This window comes from Dromaius novaehollandiae, chromosome 19 (genome assembly GCF_036370855.1).
Source record: "Dromaius novaehollandiae isolate bDroNov1 chromosome 19, bDroNov1.hap1, whole genome shotgun sequence".
Lineage (NCBI taxonomy): Eukaryota > Metazoa > Chordata > Aves > Casuariiformes > Dromaiidae > Dromaius > Dromaius novaehollandiae.
In genome coordinates, this window is record NC_088116.1 from 4,517,544 (window position 1) to 4,539,169 (window position 21,626).

The 21,626-nt window shown below is 62.4% G+C and overlaps 2 protein-coding genes across 2 annotated transcripts in view; both read right to left on the bottom strand.

Annotated features, from left to right (window-relative positions):
- The window catches only part of LOC112983961 (double C2-like domain-containing protein beta), a 29,165-nt gene extending 18,171 nt beyond the window's left edge, over nt 1-10,994 (bottom strand). The window contains exons 1-6 of the mRNA XM_064523516.1: nt 10,935-10,994; nt 10,004-10,121; nt 9,578-9,714; nt 8,941-9,084; nt 7,208-7,337; nt 4,242-4,328 (exon numbers count right to left, since the gene is read on the bottom strand). Of these exons, the coding sequence (XP_064379586.1) occupies nt 4,242-4,328; nt 7,208-7,337; nt 8,941-9,084; nt 9,578-9,654 (438 nt within the window). The 5' untranslated portion in view covers nt 9,655-9,714; nt 10,004-10,121; nt 10,935-10,994. The remainder of the gene's footprint in view (nt 1-4,241; nt 4,329-7,207; nt 7,338-8,940; nt 9,085-9,577; nt 9,715-10,003; nt 10,122-10,934) is intronic.
- Nucleotides 10,995-15,618: 4,624 nt separating this feature from the next.
- RFLNB (refilin B) lies at nt 15,619-19,221 on the bottom strand. The gene is made up of 3 exons (XM_064523172.1): nt 18,905-19,221; nt 18,412-18,521; nt 15,619-17,564 (listed from the first exon to the last, which is right to left on the bottom strand). The coding sequence occupies exons 1-3, from the start codon at nt 19,106-19,108 to the stop codon at nt 17,234-17,236; spliced, it is 645 nt and encodes a 214-aa protein (XP_064379242.1). The 5' UTR covers nt 19,109-19,221; the 3' UTR covers nt 15,619-17,233.
- Nucleotides 19,222-21,626: the final 2,405 nt, after the last annotated feature.

Sequence of the window (21,626 nt, forward strand, 5' to 3'; positions counted from 1 at the left end):
AGAGCTCAATGCAATTTTATAAACCCGATAATATTCCCATTAAAGCGGCATCAAGCCGTCATTACAGCTGCAGAACGAGCCCGTATCCAGAGCCAGAAGCAGAGGTGTGTTTTTATCTGGCACACTCAAGTGTGGCCTGTAAATGGGACCTAATGGCCCTGCTGAAACACGGGTTACTGCTCCAATTTCCCTCTGCTCTTTCCCCTTTTCTGAACACAGAGGTGCGGAAAAAAGCTCCTAAACAGAGCAAACGGGCGGGCGGGCTGGCGGAGGGACGGGCTCACAGCGGAGGGAAGCGCAACACAGAGATTTCCAATTACGTTATTCACAGCGATCTGCCGTCAGCTCCCGCATTCGGCACTTGAGGATGAAGAAAATTAAAAGGCAGCGAAATTGCCGCGCGGAGCTTTGTTTCGGGAAGAGCGAAGCCCGCTGCACCGCCGACCCCAGCGCCCCGCGAGCCGCAGCCGTTCATCACCCCCCTCCCAATCAGGCCGCTTTTCTCCTGCCGCTCTGCTCTAGAGGAGACTATTTTGAGTCGAACCACTCGCTGCCACCCCCCGAAATCATGTGGTAGGCTACTGCCGAGTGCTCTGAATTGCAAACAGGTGCACGTCGCGTCCATTCGCTCCAGAGCCACCCAGAATAAACGCGCGGCTCTGCACCAGCACGGTGCTCTGCCAGGGAGCCGTCCTGCCAGGCTGCAGCAACCCGGGCTGCGGCCGTCTATCACGTTCGACGCGGTATGATATACGTGAAAAATATACGTGGAAATGTACGTGAAAAGGGAAGAAGGCCAAATCGTTTTCCCCGAGCAGCAATCATCTTCCCTTGCATGGTTTATTGTGATAAACCAAGAAATGCAGCCGGCCATGAAAATGCTCTTTAGCGGAGGAGAAGAAATTAAAGGGAGAGCGGAGGGGAGGGGGCAAATGAAAACTTTGGCAGGTGCCCGATGGCTGACACGCTCTTTGGTATTTCACAGCGTTGAAGCAGGGTGGGGGGAGACGGCTTTTTTTAAACTATTTTCATTATCGCTTCGGTTTTGGATGTGTCAATTCAAATGTAAATGTGCATGAACGCTTCCAAGAGGATTTTAATTACGATGATAGCATCGCTAATTATGGATAGAAAAAAGAATATATAAAGCGGTAATTCAGGAAGGTGCTTTGCAGAAGCTGGCGGTATCGGTCCAAACGAGCCTGCGCGGAGGTAAGCGGCTGGGCCGGGATTTGGCAAACCGCAGCAGGTCCCGTTTCCCCCCCCGGGCCAGGGGGGGACGGGCAGTCTGCAGCCACGCGCAACGCGTCCGCGTCCGCCGCGGCCCTGCTAAGCAACGCGGGCTCGACTGCATTTGCTGTGCCCTCGCCTGCCTGGACAGGAAAGCACGAGCCGCGCTTGCTCCAGCTCCCGCAGCCCGAGATGCTGCTGCCAAGGGAAGAGCAGAAGGGTTTTTTGCAGGGACGGCTCGAGCGCTGCCACCGCGCCGCTGGGCTCCCGGCGACTGGGATGCAGGCAGCGGGCAGGCTCCATTAATCACCTCCCCTCCCCAGAAACACGACAGCGGCAGAGCAGCTCGCTCCTCATCGCTATGCGGCACAGCCTTCCCGGCGGAGGCTTTCAGGGAAGCAGAAAGCAAAGAGCACAGGCTGGGATTTCCAGCGCGACCTGCGGGCATCGGGCATCCGCCTCCCACTGCGAAATGGATGCGAGCGATAGCCCGTCACCTCGGCCTTCCCTTCGGCCGAGGGATGCCCACGATGCTCACGATGCTCACGATGCTCGTGCCTTCACGACGGCTGAGGCCGGCACAGATCCTGTCCGCGCAGCAGAAGGGGGAAGACGCCTGCAACGTGTCGCTGAACTTTCGCTAGCTTAGATCAAGCCTACAGGTACGAACGGTAACGGCGAGGGCGCAGAGACGAAAGCTTTAGCCCGTGCCACTCGCCCCGGCTGCCGGCCGGCACACGCTACCGTCCAGCCCCCCCGTCCCGGGGGGCCGCGAGACTCGGGCGGCGCGCGGCAGAGGCGATCGGGGACAATCAGCCCCGGCCAGACGACACTCGTCAACTCCACTGCCGGAGCACGCGCTACGGGGGCCGTGTCCAGCGGCGCCGGGCACCGAGGAGGGGAGGGAGAGGGTGGCACTGGCTTGCTGCCGCATCCCACAACCCGGAGCGCTCAGGGGATGCTGACGCTCCTGCCTGGATCCCAGTAAATGGGATGGGGCCATCACCCGCTCACCGGGCAGGGGTTTTGAGGGTCATCGGCAGCAGAAAGAGCATCTGATGGCAAAGGGCAGGCATCCCTCTGCGCTTGCTGATGGCAGCTATAGCCTTGGGCAAGGAGCACGGCCACGTGGGCTTGGTCCAGAGCAGATGGCAACACAGGGCAGGTCCAGACCGCAGAAACAGACGGCAACGTGGAACCGGTGGTGAACACAAGCCCCCGAAGACACCCGGCTATTCTGTGCAAGCTCTGGGAATATCGTGACAGCCGAGCGAGCTCCGGGGCTGCGCTAGCACCGGCCGCTGGCCCGGGGCCCCGAAGTCCTGCTTCGCGCACAGACTCTTCTGCAGATCTGATCAAAGCCAGAAGCAAGGACTCGCTTTCCAGACATCTAATCCGGTACGGCCTCTGCCTCCCCGCCCCGGCCGACATGTCTCGGGGCTGCTGCCAAGTCTCTGCGCTTTCCTGCCCTCCTCCAAAACAAAAGCGAAGCGCGTGGGAGGACGGGGCGGGCGCACGGCTCGACGCTGGCTACGCGTGCACGCACCCCCGGGCCGGGGCAGCCGCCCCACCGCAGCCGGCAGAGGAGACGGGCCGGGGCTGACCTTCAAGGGAAGCAAAGAAATAAAGATGAAGCTCGGGCCGGGGAGGAGAGAGGAGCTGTATTTTAGCGAGTCTGGAAGGACGGCTCCATCCATTCTCATCAGAAAAGCACTTGGCCAGATCCCAGGCTTCCCGGAGGGGCAGAGCTCTGAAGGTCACCGCACCTCGCACGCCGGCCGCCCCGGGCAGCTGCTGGACAGGTTAATGTCCTCCTCCGTCTAGTGACCACGGCTCCTCGTTATTTTTATAAGAAATTGGAGGGAAAAAAAGCAATTACAAAGCAAATACTACAGGGAAGAAAGATACACAAAGAACAGAGAAACCAGACGAAGTCTATTTAAGTCCACGCTGATTGCTCTGCAGAACGCGGAGAACCTCCTGACCTGCCTCACTCTCCACTCTGGGACCTCCATCTGGGATCCAAAACATCCGGACGATTCGGCAAAGCGAACTATGGGCAATATCCAGGGCAGCGGAGCACTCCTGCCGCCCCGGCGACGCTGCTGCTCCAAAGCTAAAAGCAAAGACACGCAGCATCCGTGCACTCCTCACCCTACCCCGGACAGGAGCTTTCCAAGCACTCCCACACAGACAACCCCCTCTCGTCCAAAACCTGAGCAACGCCAGGTTTCCACAACTACGATAAAAAGCTTCACCATCTCAAACACCTGCAGAAATGCTCTGGCTACACTTAAAACGCATTCGGATGGATCGAGCAGAGCAGCAGGCTCCACGGCTGGCTGCAGCGGTCAGAAATAGCCGCCGCGCTGGGACGATGCTCAGGGACCACGAGCAAAACCCAGCAGAAATGGATGGGCACAAGTGACCGCGAGCAAAACCCAGCAGAAATGGATGGGCACAAGTGACCGCGAGCAAAACCCAGCAGAAATGGATGGGCACAAGTGCAAATGCCACCGCAGTCGCTGGGCGGCTTCGCCGACTTCCCCGCGCAGCAGCGAGCCGCGGAGCTGGCGGTGCTGGCGGCAGACAGGAACGAGGGCAGGCTGCGACTTCTGCGACGTGAAGTCAAGGATGAAGGATATGAAAATTGAGAGACTTGTGCTGGAAGTCTCACACACCGCCGAGTTACGGGATTTTTTTGGGGTGGGGAGGGCAGACGTAAAGGCTGCAACGCTGGTTATTTTAGAGGGACAAACACTGCAGCTGTGCTATAGCTTCCCCAGCTGTACTAAAGAACAAGCGTTGGCCAAGCGTGTTTGCCCCGGAGCTGGGACAGCACGGCAGCAGAGGGTGATGGTCTCTTTACAGCCAGAGCTAGAAAAGCCCCAGGACGCAGAAAGCAACACAGGCTGCGGTGCGGGCTGGTGGGTTTTTTCCCATCGCACCGGGACCAGCCGCTCCCAGCCGGCACGCGCCGCTGAGCCCCGTCTCCCCGCAGCCGCACTTACCTCCCTCTGCTCGCTGCAGATCTTGCACAACCACAGAGGACGCTTCTGGCTTCCAACAGTTTCTATTCCACATTTGGTGCAAACTTTCTGAAATAAGGAGAGGGGAAAACAAAAAGAAAAGAAAAAGAAAGGGTGGCGTTAGCACCTATATCCCCCACAGCCACACAGCCCTCGGCACAGAAGGCCGAGAAGCATCTGACCCAGCAGCTTTGTTTTGCTTTCCTTAAAAACCTCCTTATTCCCTCCAGTGACCTGCTGATCCCAAGAAGCTGCTTCTGGTCTATGGGGCTGCGAGACAAGCGCAGACCTACACCAGGGTCCCCGACTCCGGGGCGAGACGAGAACCGGACAGGGCAAATCAGACCGCTAGACCAACAGGCACATTTCCAGAGCGCTTTGTTTTATTCCCCACATGCAACCAAGTGAAAAACGAGCGCTAGTTTATTATAGCTCAAAACACAAACTGAAGCAAATATAAAAAATCTGTATTAGTGGGTTTTAAATTACTCCATGTTTGTGCAAGAGTGGAAACCCTCCCCTCCCTTTCTTCGCATATGTGGTCTTAAACCCCATGGCTCTCCCTGAACTTCAGCAGCACTTGGCAGCTCTGGATTCGTGGCCGTTCAGAAGCTCGTGCAGCGCCCGCGCAGAGCACCCGAGAGCGTCGTGCATCCCCCCGCTGCACCCGGGGGCCGTCGCGTCCCCCCGGCATCACCAGCCATTCCCAACCCACCTAATACCGTACAATGAAGCTGATGGTATCAGGCTTGGCTTACGGCTGGAATGAGAAATGGGATGAATGCTTTGATCCGCACAGAGCAAAAGCCACTCACAAGAGGGCCCTGGAGCGCAAAGCCCGGCTTAGAGAGACAGGTGAGTTTAATCTCCCCGCTCGGCCGCCCCTCGGCCCAGCCCGGCGGCCTGTCCGCGGGGACGAAGGTCCCCGTGGTGCAGTCGGCCCTCGGGGACACGCTCGGAGGAGACGAGCGCCAGGACGCCGTCGTCCGAGGCGATGGCTTCGTGGCGAGCACAAACCAAGGCGCCCGGCTATTTTGCTCCGAGCTACCCCGCATCCTCCCTCCTCCTCGCCCAGACCTGAGCGACCGCCGGTCCCACGCACCCTCCCAGGCTCCGCTCCCCGCGCCTTCGACCGCTCCCTCTGCTGGAAGCTGCCGAGAGATTTTATCCCCGGCCGTAAATTCTGCAAGCGCAGTGCAAGGCAGGGCTTTCCTCCTCCCCTTCTCTGCGGATTAGCTGGAAAAGCGAGCATCACCCCAGCCCCTCAGGAGAGCACGCAGCACCCCAGGACGCTAAATGCAGCGCTGTTCCTCATTAAAGACCAGAAGCAGCATTTTCTTCTCCTACTGATATTTCACCCTTTACACCCAACGCTGATACCCTCTGCGGGGTGAATTGCACATTACGCTTTGTCTAACTGCTGCTGCCGTTAATATATCTCTATTTTCCTGCATCTGTCTTGCATAACGCATTTATTTCTAAGATAATAAAAACTAATATTAAAAATGCTCTTCATCTTGACCTATAAATGCTAAAGCAGACGGTGGCACTTAGAAAATCCATCTGGCTACGGGAGCTATACAACCTCTATTCCGCAGGGAAAACCTGCGGAAGGCAAGTTCGCAGCTACATTTCAGATGCATCATTACAGCAATTCCCGTTATTGAACTAAATGGGCTACGACGACTTTCCAACGAGACAGTAATAGAGCAATACTAGCAAGAAAAACATGAACTTTAAAAATCCATAATTCCCTGGCAAGTCGTTGCTTATCGCACACAACGCCGCACGAGTGATGGATATCCCCGGAGGAGAGGGAACAGGCTTGGAGTAACAGCCGCTCCGGGTGTGCTCTGCTGCGGGGCCGGCTGTTCCCTGAGCTCACACCCTGACACGGCAAAGCGGCGAGGGCACGAGCCCAGGAGCCCGGCCGGCCTCGCGCACGGCTGAGCAGCGCAGCCGGGCCGAAAGCGGCTGCAAGACGCGCCTGGAAGTGGGACCTCGCCTTCAACCAGCGCGCGTTTGAATCTCCCCGAGGGGAAGATCTACCCCAGCTCCTGCCTCCTCGTTAGCGCCCGGGGCTTGGAGGGGGGTGGAAAGGGCTGCAGCAACGCGACCTTGCACGCCGGGGAAGGGGGCAGGAATGCAGCGTATCCTGTTATTCCGTGCGCTTGAAACGCAGGAAAGGGCCGCCGCCTCCCGTGGACGGGAGCCCTGGGTCCCCGCGGACGCCTGCGCGGAGCCCGCGCTCTCCGAGAGAGGTTTGCGCCGCAGCTCCGGTCGAATCCAGGCTTTCCACTCCCACAGCGCTGCCCGAGGGCCCTGGGGCTCCACGGCTGCAGCTGCCTGCCCGGCCGCTGCCGGGAGCCGCCGTGCCAGCACAAGGTCCTCCACGGGGCCCTGCCGGCTGCCGGGGTCCCGGCTCGGGCCGCCCCGACACCAGGGGAGCAGCCGGGCCGGGGGTCTCCGTGGGGCGCATCTCCCTGGTGACGGGGCGGGTGGCACGGGCCAGCACCTCCTTGGCGCCGGTGCCCGCCAGGGCTCCCTCCCGGCCCAGCACCGGGCGCCCGGGCAGGGCCGCTTCCGAACGGGGACATCTCCGGGCTCGGAGCGCAGGGAAAAACAACCTCCCAGCCGAGGCAGGGCGAGGTGGTTGCCTTGGAGATCACCGTCTGCACAGCGACACGCTTTAACCCCCGGCTGCCCGCGCCCAGACGAGCCACGTCCCGCCGGGGGACACGGCAGCGCGGCCGCCTCCCTGGGAAGCGCGGCCCCCTCCCCGCGGGCACCGCGCGGTCCTGCCCGCCGCGCGCAGAGACCGTCACCGAAGCACCCGCTCGTTCAAGCATCGGGGCCGGAAACCCGACGTCGGCTTGGAGCCTGGGGACGGAGCCGAGCCTTCCGCCCCCCGAAGACCCGCGTTACGGGAGACCCGCGAGCAAACCCACCTTCCTGCAGTGCTGGCAGAAGACGGCGGTGCTCCCCAGCAGCCCCAGCAGCTCGCTGCAGAGCAGGCACTGGGAGAGCCCGTTGCCCAGCGCGTTCTTCCTCATGTTCTCCAGCCGCTCCACGAGGCGCCTGCGGGGCAACGCGGCAGAGCCGGGATCAGAGCCGGGATCAGAGCCGGGATCAGAGCCGGGATCAGAGCGGGAAGCGGGCGACGCTGCGGCGGTTGCAGCGCTCTGGGGAAGAGGCGCCGGCAAACCCGGCCTCCAGACTCAGCCGTCGTCGCCGCTTCTGTGCGGGTCTGGGCACCTCGCCGGGACCAGGGGTGCTTTCGCTTCGACCTCTGCACCATCCCAGCCCATCTAGGCGCCCACCAAGCCTGGGACAGGCAGCTCAGGACCCCGACAGGCCCGACTCGGGGCAGGGATGCCCACGATGCACACGGGAGCATCTCGGGCTCGGCTCAGGGAAAGCCGGAGAGCAGCGGGAAGAGCGGAGGAGTCAGAGGCCCGGCGCCCTGCCCCGCTCCCCGCGCGCAGCACCGCGGGCACGCGACTCGCCCCCATCCCATCAGCAGCCGGCTGAAGGCACCGGACCCAAACGCGCCCGGCTATAGGGCAGGAGCACCAGGAGCTGCTCCCCGCTTCCCTCAACAGCCCGCCTGGGAAACAGGCGGCACGTCCGCATGCAGGGCGTCCACAGCCGCAGGACCGCGAGGGGAGGAAGGAAAGCGGAGCCGGTGGGATGCAGGATGCGGAGGGCGTGCAGAGCGGGCTGCGGGCAGGAGCTCACCGCTCGGCCGGGCTCAGGCATCCGCTTGCAGATGGGCGGATAACGGCCAGGCCACTTATCCGAGACGGGGACCGCGCATCCCTGCTATCCGCGCATCCCTGCTATCCAGGCATCCCTGCTATCCGCGCATCCCTGCTATCCGCGCATCCCTGCTATCCGCGCATCCCTGCTCTCGTTAGCGCTAATGTCCCGTCAGCCAAGCCCCGGCCGAGCAGGCGGCGAGGTCTGTTGGGCAGCGGGACGGCCTACGGTGACGGCTCAGCCAGCACAGCCGGGCTGCGCCGGCGTTACTGATTTACGCTCCGCGACTTCGGCACCGGAGAAGGCCCGGGAGCCACCGGCGCTCCTCCCTCGCCAGCCCGGAGCACGGCTGGGAAACGCGGCAGGGCTGCCGAGCCCCCCTGCTTTAAGGGCAGGCGGTGCAGGACGGCCGCTGCCGCAGCCGAGGCCGGATCGCCAGCACGGCTGAAAGCAAAGGCAAACGTGCAGCAGCAGAGAGGAGGAGGAAGATGCCCGTAAATTAAATCATCCAGGCTAACTCCCTTGCAGGGGAGTCAGCCAACTGGAACACCAACTCATTCACCGCTCCAGGCAGCATCCCGGGGGCTGCTGCAGACGGGGAAAAGCCTCGCCGCGCTGCCAGGAGCGGCCGTGCCCTCCGACGAGCAGCCGCACCGCTCGCTCAGCAGCTTCCCCGGGCTTCCCAGAGCCGCTGCGTCTCCAGGGGCCGCGCCGGCGGCTGCAACCCGCCAGCCCCGCGGCTCAGAGCAGGCGTGAGAAAGGCTTGAGCCGCGCGGAGGAGGAGGAGGAGGAGGAGGAGTCACCTCCTTCCCAGCTTCCATCACCTCCAAACGAGCAAGGCAGGAGGGGGAAAGAGAAGGGACCTAAGGGCAGCTCCGGCTGATGGGGTCCGAGCGCAGGGGACCAGCGAACGTGACCGTACCCGACGCGCTGCTGCTCGACGAGGTCCAACTTCTCCGCCTTGCGGATGACTTCCAGGATGACCTCAAGCTCCTGCGGGCTCAGAGCCTGCATCTTCCTCTGCTTCTCCGTCTGGAACGTGTGCACGGACCAGCCCGTCTGGAGCCTGCGGAGGGCGCGGAGGGGGGTCAGCCGCGAGCGGGACGCTCGAGACCCCCGCCCTGCCCCACAGGCCGGGCACGCGGGCCACGCGCAGCACCCGCCGCCGGGCCGAGGCCCAAAGCCGGAGCCTCCGCCTGTATCAGCGGGAAAAACCAGCGCACCTAGGGCCAGGCTCTCCCGGGGGCTTCCTTGCAGAGACGGTACCAACGCGAGACACCGCAAATGCCAACGGCAGCTCCAGAGCCCAGGGGCCACCTGCACCTTTCCTCCTCCTCCTCCTCCTCCTCCTCCTCCCTTCCCGGGGCCTCGGCTCGAGGCGCAGCGGAGGCGGCAGCGGCAGGGCAGCCGGAGGCGAGCGGCCAAAGAAAGCCAGCGCCGTCCTGGCAGGTGACTCATCCCCATCCCCTTCACCTTGGGCTGAGGCAGCAATTTAACCCCGGGGGGGGGGACGACAGGCGAGGCGGGGGACGCTGCCGGCTGCCCGCGGGGCGACTCACTTGGCGCGCAGGGCGAGCTGCCGGTCGTTGGGGCAGACCCACGGCCCGGTCCCGCTGCCGAAGATGGTGTCGGCCATGGCGCCGGGCCGCGCTCGCGCCCGCGAGGGGCGAAGCCGGCGTTAAGCACCGCTGCCGCCCTGCGAAACACAAGCCAACAAACACCCTCGAGCGCTACGTTGCGATAAGCCTGGGGGCTCAGATTTTATGGCGCTCTGGAAGAAACCCACAGGCTCCTCACCGGCACCGCGACGGTTTTTCATTGCGAACCAGGGAGAAGCGGTGTTTATGGAAACGCCCTGCGCGGCCGCCCGGAGAGGGAAAGCCCTGCTCTTCCAGGCGCCGCCGACCCCACGCACCTCCGCAGCCCCGGGTCCTGCCTGCGCGCCGAGGAACAGCGGCAGCCAAAAGAGCTCGGTGGGGGCAAACCTGGTGCTGACGTGCCCAGCTCTCCTCCGCCGGATTGCCTCTCCCGCGCCGCACGTGTCTCGCGGGTATTAATGCTCGCTTTCCCCCAAAGAGACGCTCGCCAGCTTTAAAACCGCACCTGCCGGGCAGAGATAACGCGTTTAAAGCCGTTTGGCAAACGCAAAGCAGACGCAGTACCGAGCGAGCTGCATCGCCCGCCGACGGCGCCGTAATTCCCGAGAAAACACGTGTTCTCGTCTCGCCCACCGCCGCTCCCGCTCGCCGTCCCCCGCGGACACGTGCCGCCCGCTGCTCCCGCGCCGGGCACGGCCGCGGCCTTTACGCGGGGAGGCGGCCGAGCAAACGCCACGCCGAAACGGCTACGGGAGCGCCCAGCCGCCACCTGCCCCGTTGCTTCGGCTAGGCAGCTCGCATCCACGTGCATTTGTTTTAGAGACTATTAATTAGGCTGGGTTTTTTTAACAGTTCATTTACAAAATAAGAATTAAGCAGCTGGCCAGAGCCAAGCTCCCGGTTCCCAGGGAACCTGCTGGGAAGCGCCGCTTCCCGGAGCTCCCCCGGGCCTGCGAGCGGGGAGCTGGAAGCGGCGCTGCGGAAACCCGACGTGCGGCAGCGGCCACCCCACGCGCAACGAGCTGTAAAGAGCCGGATTCTCCCCAAACCCGTGGCGCCGGGGGAGGACAACCAGCGCCCCTCCTTGCTGACCAGCCCCCGGCCCCCTCGGGCCCTCGCCAGGTGCTGGCGCGTGGGGCCAGGCTGCCCCTCGACGGCGCCGCGGCCCCCAAACCCGGCGCCCCGGTTTTACCCCCTAAAAACAGCCTCCCGCTCTGGGCGCACGAGGTGGAAGTGTCCCCCCCCTCCCCCCGCCGCCTCTCCCTGCTCACCGCCGCCGCGCAGCGCCCGCCCCGCCGATCGCGGAAACGCAGCGCACCTGCGCCGGCCCCGGCCCCGGCCCCGGCCCGCCCCCGCGGGGCCCCTCGAGGTCCCGCCCGCCCCCCGACGGATCCGCCCCCGCGGGGCCCATAGAGGTCCCGCCCCCCGACAGCCCCGCCCCGCCCCCGCGGGGCCCCTGCGGCCCCGGCCCGCCCCGCGACGGCCCCGGCCCTCCCCAGCGGGACCCGTCGAGGCCCCGCCCCCCGTGGCCTCGCCCCGCCCCCGACGGCCCCGCCCCCCACGGGACCCGTCGAGGCCCCGCCCCGCCCCCCGACGGCCCCGCCCCCGCGGGCCACCTCGAGGCCCCGCCCCCGATGCCCCGCCCCGCCCCCCCCGACGGCCGGGCACTCCCTGGCGGCGCCGCCCCGCGCCAGCGCCCCGGCGGCCGCGAAAGCCCGGAGCGGAGCGGAGCAGCGCGGAGCGGAGCCGCCCGTCCCGGCGCCGCTGGACGCGGCTGTGCAGGGGGGAGCCTGAAACGGGACCTTCCTCCCCCCTTTCCCCTCCCCGGCAAAAATGCGTCCAAGCGAAAAAACCACACCAAGGGGAAAAATCACCTCCAAGCAAAAACACACACCCCCAGCAGAAAACAACAACAAAAAACCCAAACCCAGGAAAACCCCACTTCTGCAGCCAAAAAACCCTCCACCCCCCCTTCTCCTCCCGGACGGCGGAGAGAGGCCGAGGAACGGCTCCGTCAGCCGGCAGCGCGGTCCTGCGCCCTGCAGCATCCTCCGGGCACCGGGAGCGAGGCCGTGGGGCGGGTGCGACACCACAACGCCCCGGCGAGAAAGGCCACGCGGGGGACAGAAACCTGCTTATAATAAATAATACATATATGTTAATAATATATCGTAATAAAACACGCCTCGCTTTGCACGTCCAAGAGCGGTACAAACACTAGTTAGTGGGGGGAGCAAGGCCCTCGGCGAAGCGGGATCGTGCGGCGAGGCCACGGAGAAACTGCAGGAACGGGGTTATTCCCCAGCACCCAGCAAACCGCAGGACCCCGGTTATCCCCGGCAGGACCCCGGTCATCCCCGGCGCCCCGCAGACGGAGGCCCTGGGGCTCGCGGCCGCCTTGGCCGGCGGAGGCGGGGGCGAATTTGCCCTCCGACGGGGAGGGCGGGTGGGAGGGGGGCGAGGGGAGCGGACCCCCCCGCTCTCGCACAGCCCGGCTGCCCCACAGTGGGGCCAGACCCCCCGGCGAGGCTGGGCACCTAAACCGGGGACCGGCCGCCCGACAGCGTTCACCTCTGAGCATCTATTTTGCTTTTTGGCTTAGGCAAGTGTAGGAAAACAGAGGAAGAGGGTCGCTCTTTCCCTGCTGATGGCTTTCACTGACTTGTTCACCGTCTCACAGCTGCCGGGGATGTTAAATGCGCACGGCGAGGAGGGGAGCAGAGAGCGGGCCTCTCCCGCAGCCCTCCGCGGTGCTGTCCGTCCCCTGCAGACGCTCCCAGCCGATCCGTCTCCTTTCCGCGCAGGCAGTGGCTGCACGCTGGGAGCAGCCTTCCTGCGGGACCCGCCGGCATGCACTCGGCTCACGAAACGCAGCGCAGGGACCGTCGTTCGGAGCGGCGTCGAGCGCCCGTGCAGGGACGGGGCCTCCCGGCTGCTTTCGCCCGGTTCCAGAAGCCGACTGGGTCCCCGCTGGGCTCCGCGGCTCCTCCAGCCGCGCGGACGGGCGCCGGGGGCCAGGCTGGTGGCCTCTGCGAGGGGACGTCCCGGCCGGGCGGTGCGGCACGGACAACGCGTCGTGCCGTGGAGGGTCCCGCGGGGACGCCGGGGATGTCCCAGCTGGGGCGCGTTTGAGGGCAAAAAGCCTTCGCGCCTGGAGACCGCGCTGCCGGCGTCCGTCCCTCCGCTGGCGGGGTGCACGGGAGGGGAGAGGGCGGGGGGGATGGAGGTGCTGGGGGAGATGGAGGAGAAAGGCAGGAGAAGGGAGATGGTGGGATGAGGGGAGATGGAGGGGAAGGGGCTGGGGGGAGATGGAGGGGGAAAATGTGGAGGGAAGATGGCAGGATGAGGGGAGATGGAGGGGAGGCGCTGGGGGAAATGGAGGGGGGAAGTGTGGAGGGGAGATGGAGGAGAAAGGTGGAGGAAGGGAGATGGTGAGATGGGGGAGATGGAAGGGAAGGCGCTGGGGGAGATGGAGGAGAGGCAGGAGAAGGGAGATGGTGGGATGAGGGGAGATGGAGGGCAAGGCACTGGGGGAGATGGAGGAGAGAGGCAGGAGAAGGGAGATGGTGGGATGAGGGGAGATGGAGGGCAAGGCGCTGGGGGAGATGGAGGAGAGGCAGGAGAAGGGAGATGGTGGGATGGGTGCTGGGCGCTGGGGGAGATGGAGGTGCTGAGGGGAGATGGAGGGGGAAGGCATTGAGGGGAGATGGTGAGATGAGGGGAGATGGGGAGGCGCTGGGGGAGATGGAGGTGCTGGGGGAGATGGAGGGGGAAAGCGTGGAGGGGAGATGGTGAGATGAGGGGAGACGGAGGGGGGAAAGCACTGAGGGGAGGGAAGATGGCCAGGGAAGGGGGGAGGCACCGGGGGAAGGTGCCAAGATGGAGGGAAGGTGCCACCCCCAGCACCCCCCCCCCGCCAGCCTCACCAAGCGCGTGCAGCTGCACGGGGGGGGCGGCAGGAGCACAGGGCCCCCCCGAGCCGCCTCCGGTCTCGGGATGCTGCGGATACTTGGTGGGTTTCTCCCGGGAGCTGCAGCCGAGTCGTTTAAATATTCCCCATTTCCCGGGCGCGAGTCGCGGGACCGACCAGCCGCCCCTGCAGAAACGGGGTGATTCCAAGTTTTTCCCGGGTCCAGAAACAGCATTCACTTCCAGGATCCTGGTACAAAAGGTGCCTGAATTCTCCCAGAAACCTTCCTGCAAAAACCACCTCGCTCACCGCGTTAGCGGGTCGCAGCTAAATACAAACCCAGCGGCCAGGACCCCCCCCCCCCCGCGCGGGAACGCGTCGGCAGCCCCAATACACGCGTTTCACCGGGGAGAATGGCTACGTTAGCCCATCCAACACGCATTTCTATTTAAAAGCGAGGTTTCAGGCCGTTCTGGCTTGGGTCCTTACTGCGGGGCGTGCGTGAGGCTCGGCAGCCAGTCGTTGCCCCCGAGGGCAGCACGGCCGAATCCTCACCCAGGGCACCGCCGGGGGAGCTCGGAGGGGTGCAGAGATAAGCAAGCTTTTGCATTTAAAAAGCAATAAACAAACCAAGCAGAACCTTCACTTAAAACACAGTTACTGCTATCCGGCTATCCCGAAGCGACGCGCACCGCGTTACTGCCGAGCATCTCAGTGGTCCGTGTGTGCTGCAAGACTAACGGGGAGCCCCTGTGGCAGGTGGGGAAACGAAGTCTGCGAGCGATTGAGTCACTTGATACGACACTTGAAGGCTAAAATGACTTGCAGGCACACAGACTGACCATTGCAAACAGAGCGCGCTGCAAAGTCGGGGTTGGGATCCAGCCCTCTGGTCTCCCGGCTGGTGCTCTGATTGCTAAGCACAGGGTTTTGTTTTATTTTATTACAAAAAAATCATTGCATAGGTCCCCCAGATCTGACATTTTTGAGAGCAGAGCATATGCAATGAAAAGCGGGCTTATCTGTAGCGATGGGGTCATCCGGGGGTACCTAACTAGAAGCCCATTTGGCCAATATGACTTAGAAACACGTCAGTGAGCCGGTTGCCTTGTACCCACCTGCTTCAGCACCTACCACACTGCGCTGCTCCAGCATTGAAAAAAAAAAAAAAAAAAAAAAGTTAGATGGCACATCGGAAAGGAGCAAAAGTTTTCCAGTTTCCTGGAGCCTTCCTAAAAGATCCTGCTCTGATTTAAAAGTTCTTCTTAATGTCTCTTTGCATGCACGTTCATAAAGCAGTTAATGTTTATACGCGGCTTTGCTGCTGTGCGGTACTTCGGACGCTGCACGGCACGCGGATGCTCGCAGGGGCCTTCGCAGGCGCCGGACACGCTGCAGAACAGCCTCAAGGCTCCCCAGATTCCTATAACGTCACTACATGCAAATCCAGAGCTTTTGCAAACAGATATAACCAAATGAACGATAAAAAGTAAGTAAAAAATCCTATTATGAGTTAATTAACTGATGTTCTATTGTCTCCATTTCTACTCTGCCAGAGATAGGAACAAGCTCAGCGTGCCTGCACATCCAGAAGGGTTTAACACCACATCGAGGATCCAGAAAAGCAGCAGCATTTCTCCCAAAACGACAGCTTGCGCCCACCGATCTTGCTCGTATAAAGCTTAATACGTAACACGGCCTGGTCTTACTTTTATGCTGTATTTACTAATGTAGCATTTGAGCATCTGCACTTTTATCCAAAATTAAAAAGAAATTACTGTCTGGTTAAATACTCGTTATATTTAAAAAGGACAACTGCTTCATTTGTAGGATGTATCGAAGTCCACACCAGAGACTCTCCCTGTAAAAATAAACCTGGACCAGATGAAAGACTCAAATACACACACGCCGCAGGGGATTTTCAGCTGTCTTCAAGGTACTTTTTCAAGCGTCTTACTAAACTGATAAAGCCACAACACTTGTTTTCTTCTTTTCTTTGCCTTAAACACAGACAGTTTTATATAGGAAATGCCTTCCTCGAGCATGCAGCAACAACATCTGACGTGAGAGAAAGAAAAGGGGCTCTCGGATCGGCAGGATATATTATGTATTTATTTCTAAGTAAATACCATAACAAACACCGAAGATTTTTGAATAAAAAATAAAAAGACTTCCCTATATTACAGTTTTCAGACCATTTATTATTAGTTAAATGAGAAAACTAAGAGGAGGAGATGGGGAAGGTCCCAGACACTGGAGCACTTGCAGAGAGCTGATCGGAGCTTCGCAAATGTCGGATCACCAATAATTTAAAAAGCATCTCTACCCATTAAAATACGTTTGAGAGGAACATCGTTAAATCTGCTCGCTTTATAGATCAGGTGTTTTATCCTAAAGGCATAACGTAGGGTCATTTCATTTCTAATTGAAGTAGGAAGAAGTAAGGATAAGCCCTATCGGGAGCCAGGCTTAAGGGAGGACCGCGGCGTGCATTTAAGAAGCATCTCCTAAATACTGCTCCTAAATACTGAGACCAGCGAGTCTAAGGAGAAGCCCGCGCTGCTCCCGGCACCAGCAAAGGCTCCCGGAATTCGGCCTTCTGCGTCGCCCTGGAATCGTTTAGGATCTGCTTTTCCGAGGCGAGTACCAAGGATTAAGGACATTCTGTTCCGAGCTAATAAATAAGTAAAACCCACAGACACCAAACCACACGCGCGCGAGCCTTCCTGCCCCGCTGCGTCTTCGGTCCCCGGTTCGGTTCGGCCCACGCGGGCGGTAGGGACCCTCCGCGCCGGCGGTCACAGCCGCGCGACCACCCGGCACAGCCCGCAGCAGCCTCGCCCCGGACACCGTCACCCTTGGGGCCGGGCACCCGCTTTAAAAGCGGGCCCGGGGGGACGCCGCACCGGCTCTGCTGTTCTTCGTTGCAAGCCCAGCTACCCACACGCGAGCGTTAGCGCGTTGCACCGAGACGACTGGGCTGTAGGAATCGGTACCGGTACCAAAGACGGCTGTTCCGTCCACCCGGGTGACACAAACAACCCCGTCCCCGCCTGGCCGCGGGAGCAGCCACCCCCCGCCCTGCCCCGAACCCCTCTTTCCACATCCCCCCCCAAGCCAGACACGACCGCGGCAGGACGACCTCTTCTATCTGTGCAATGCGGAGTTCCAGCCTGTCTCCCGGTTAGCTTTTTCCAGCAGATTTCAGGAGGAAACAGTCCCGCGGTTTAAGCTGACACACACGATGGCTCTCTTGGTGTGTCATCAAACGAGCTGGCAGCTTTTCTGCAAGAGTGAACTGCCCTTATTTTTGCAATACGCCGATACCAAACGTCAGCGATACTTCCACCTGCCAGACACTATTCCTGGTTCTTTCTTACCTGCGAGACAGCAGCTACCTTTTCCTCTGGGAAAACATCTCCCCCCCTTTTCGCCTGATCACCGCGCTGCAGCGGAGGGGAGGGAGGGAACTAACAACTTCCAGGGCGACGGAACAAGCTCCTCGCTAAGGGATGCTCCCGCAGGAGACCGGGTTCGGGCCGTTGGGGCGCTTAAAGCAGGAATAAGAGCTGAGACAGAGGTGGCGACGGGGGGGGGCCCCCAGCCCGGCCGGAGCGTTGGGATCTGCTCCCCTCCGGCTAGCGGGGAGCCGGCGCAGCGGCTCGGAGGGGCCCGGGACCGACCCCGGCAGCAGCGACAGCCGCCAGTCAGCAACCGTCCGGGAGGCAGTCGCTGCCCGGGGCCTCCGCGGCTTCCAGCTCGACGCTGGAGAGGAAGCGCCGCAGGGATTTCCGGCAGTTGTAGCCCAGCGTGGTGGTGTACACAGTCTTGGCGTGCTTGGGGTAGACGATGGTGGTGCTGGTGAAGCGCAGGGGCTTGTGGCGGGGCTCGAAGCGGACCTCCGCCCTGTAGCTGCGCCACGTGCAGTTGGGGACGCAGACGACCGTCTGGCTGCAGGAGGAAACGCTCAAGCCCATGGGCATGTAGACGTCGTCGATGAAGTGCTTCTCCGAGTCGTATCTGACCGAGGACGTGTACCTGGAATGGGAGAGACGGGCTTCAGGTCTCCCTGGGGGAGCTGGCGGGCGTCGAGGTTGTACCCCCGGCTCTGGGCCTGGCTGCTCCACCACAACCTTCACCCGGCAGGGAGGAATCGCAGCCCGCGCACCGAGCGTCCCCGACAAGGAGATGCTGCAGCGTCTGGTTTGGGAGAGGCAGCTTCCCCCCCGCACACGGACAGCCGTGGGTTTGCTTTCAGCGGGTGCAGCTTCCCTTGGGGGCCGGGGGGGCTGCTGCCCCGCGCCGGGGTGTCCATCACTGCCCGACCCGACCCGGCTGCTGGTGCTGCTGGTGCTGCCGGTGCTGCTGGAGCTACTGGAGCTGCAGCCCAGCGCGAGCCACCGCCGCATCGCACCACTGCGACCCGGGACGTTCGCGGGGACAATTCACAGGCTGTGAAGTGATGCAGCGCATCCCAAAGAAAAAAGTCAGGGACATCCCTCGATGTTAACTTTTCTTTTAGTTCATGCAACTGGCCACAGTTGGTGAGACAGAAACTTCTTATAGAGCCACAGAGAGAGCAAAATTCCCTTCCCCTAATAAAAGAGCCGCTTAGGAAGACCGCTGCCTTGAGGATCTTCCCTCGTGACTACGCCGCATTTGGGAGCTGTGCAACGGAATAAAAAGCAGGAGAGTAAAACGCAGGAAATCTTCCTGGAAAAAGTTTTACGCGAGAGCGCCTGAACGCTCCCGCAGCCCGTGCAAGCGGCCGGGCCCAGGAATGCACAGCTGCGGCGCACAATAGCTCGGCAAATAAATCAGCCCGACTCAGGGGCGCTGATAAGGCCCGACGCTCCCGCTCCTTCGGCTGCACCGCGGCGTTTACCTTATTTCCTTCGGAGGCAGGGGGTCGAGCTCGACGCCTTCGCCGAAGGAGAGGGCGCAGAGGCGGGGAGGGCAGCCGGGGAGCGGGGGGCCGGGCGAGAACGCGGAGCTCTGCGGAAAGGCGAAAACGCGTCAGGGGGCGGCTGCGCCCGCGGGGAAGGGCACGCGGTGGCGGGGACCACGCGGGTCGCGGGACGGGGACGGAGGCGCTCGGCGGGGCCGGGATGGGACGGCGTTCGCTCGCGGGACGGGGCGTTGCGGGGGCCCCGGGGAGCCCAGGGACGCGCGGCCCCGGCGGCAGCGCGGCCCCCGACGGGTGCCCCCCCCGGACGCTCCTCCCGCGTCGCTGCCGCCCCTTAACCAACCCAGCGGTTTCCGACGCAGCAGCAGCCCGGCCCCCCCCCTCCTCCCCCCCAAAGCCCCTTCTGCGAAGGGCAGCGCAGCCTCCCCCGGCGCTGCCAACCGGGGGGGGGGCGGGGGGAACCGGTACTCACGGCGGCGGGCGGCGCGGCCCCGTCGGGCTCCGGGAGGCCTGCGGGCGAGCGGCGTTCGGGGCTGCCCGCCGGCAGCAGCCAGGCGCCGTGGCCCGGGCCGGGGCTGGGGGGCAGCCCGGAGTCGGGGCTGTCCAGCACCCCGTCGCCGCGCTTCCTCGCGTCCGGCAGCTCGGGCACCTCCCGCAGGCTCAGCCGCCCCACCATGGCCCGGCCCGGCCCGGCCCCGCTCAGCTGCGCTCCGTCCGTCCCGTCCCGGACCGTCCCGTCCCGTCCCAGCCCAGCCCGGACCGTCCCGTCCCGTCCCGGCTCCGCCGGCAGCGCCCGGGGCAGGGCGGGGGCGGGGCAACACCCGCAGGCCCCGCCCACCTCCCGCCTCGCCCCGCCCCCGGCTCCGCCCGCCGGGCCCGGTTCCCCCCCCCCCCCCCCCCCCCCCCCCCAACCCCGGTAGGAGCGCGGATCCCCCAAAGCAGGGGAAAGGCGAGGGGAAAAGGAGCGAGGGGAAAAGGAGCGAGGGGAAAAGGAGCGAGGGGAAAAGGAGCGAGGGGAAAAGGAGCGAGGGGAAAAGGAGCGAGGGGAAAAGGAGCGAGGGGAAAAGGAGCGAGGGGAAAAGGAGCGAGGGGAAAAGGAGCGAGGGGAAAAGGAGCGAGGGGAAAAGGAGCGAGGGGAAAGCGAGGGAAAAAGGAGCAAGGGAAAAGCGAGGGAAAAAAAAAGCAAGGGAAAAGCGAGGGGAAAAAAGAGAGAGAAAAGCAAGGAAAAAGAAGGCAAGGAAAAAGCAAGGGAAAAAAAAGCAAGGAAAAAGACGGCAAGGAAAAAGTGAGGGAAAAAAGCAAGGGAAAAACAAGGAAAAAGAAAGCAAGGAAAAGTAAGGGGAAAAAAGCAAGGGGAAAGCGAGGGAAAAGCAAGGCAAGGAAGAAGCAAGGCAAGGGAAAAGCCCCTGGAAAGGGGTCCTGGAGAACCGCAGCAGTCCCTTCCCCGGCAGCAGTGTGCGCCCGGACACGGCCTGGACAAGGCGCTGGGGCCCCGCTGGTTCGTGTTGCATTGCCACGAAAAAATATATATAGACACATATATATAAAAAATATGTATATTTTATATATATATATATGTATGTTAGATATTTATATTTAATACTACCCGCTGCCCAGCAGGCTCCCTGGGCCGCCGCCAGCCAGACGGCAACGCAGCGACTCCGGCAGCACCTCCCGCCCCCGGCACGGGGCAGCCGCGGGGGCCGGGGAGCTGCTGAGGCCAAAAACCCTCTTTTCCCGGCGGTGCCCCCCGGCCGAGCAGGGGACGGGCATCGCCCTCCCGCTCCTGCAGTGCTCTTGTTCTGCTATAACCCCCCGGCAGCTCCCGGCTCTGCGGCGAGGGGCAGCGTCCTCCGCTCCCCCAAATTAAAAGCAGGCCGGGACGCGCAGCCGGAGGCGTCTGGGGTTCGCGGCTATGCAGCACGGGGAACTCCGGCTGCTTCCTCCAGGAATTCGCCTTCCTTTGAAGAAATACTGCGAGGGGTTTGTCCTTGCTGAGAAATGCAGACGGAGGGGAAAAAAGACTGATTGAAACCTTCGGGGTCTGAGAAAAAAAGTGTTGGGCAGGTGCTTTGTTGCTCTTGATTAAAATATACCCGAAAGAGAGAGGTGGGTCTCGGCGAGCAGCGGGAAAGCCGAGCCCTCGGAATCGCCCAGAGCCCCTTTCCCGGAGGAGCCGCCGCCGAAGGCTGCCGGAGCGGCTCCCAGGCGAGCAGGAGCAGCCCTGCAGAGCCAACGCCGAGCTCCTGGGCAAAAAAAAGAAGAAATTCTGCCAATAGCAGGGTTAGTGTGATATTTATATATTAAATATATATATATATTTAAATATACATATAGGCAAGGCACAAGGCAACCGCTGTACCCTGCCTGCCTGGTGCCCGGAGGTGGCTGAGCCCTGCCACGCTCGTGGCAGGAGTGGCTGCGAGAAGCGAAGGCCCCGGGGCCCCGCAGTCACCGCTGGCTTTCGAAACCTTTCCCCTGCTTCCCCCCCCCAGCCTGTTCCTGCGGGGTTGTTTGCTTTCCAGCCGCCGCGCGCAGCCGGGACGTGCCGCTATCTTATCAGGATCCGCGTTGGAGAAAGGACTTTCCACCGGGGCCTGGCCGAACCAGCCGCCGAACAAGGGCCGCATTGACGGCGCCGTGGGGGGGAGCCGGCCCCGGGCGGGAGGAAAACGGATCAGAAGGATTCCCTGTTATTCGATAACGATGGAAAATTATTTCCGAGCGCTGGGAAATTCCCGGCCGCTCACCCCGGCGACACCGCCGGCCCGGGAATGGCGGTGGCGGCCTGCCGAAGCTCGGACATCGAAACGTCGGCGGCCAAGTTCACCCCGCAAGTCGGGGGCAAGCAAGCGAGCCCCCATCTCCCCGCCCTGCCCGGGCACCGAGGAAGCAGGGCAGCAGCGAGTCGCTAATTCCCCCAGCACGAGAAACGCCTTCGACGTCGAGTATTGTCGCACGCAAAGGCCCTACCCCTTAATTACTTCCAAAGGAAAAATTAGGCTCTTGCAGAAGTGCCTCCGGCAGCTAGAATTAATCAGAACTCATCCTGTTATTTCGGGGCAGAAAGGCAGGGTTGCGGATGCAGGCGGTGCCGGCGGGGAGGTGCCCGGGTGCGGGGGGGCCGCTGGAGCCCGCCAGCCCCCCCCGCATCTGCACCGTGGCGGTTTTATAAAAAACACCCAGAAGAGGAA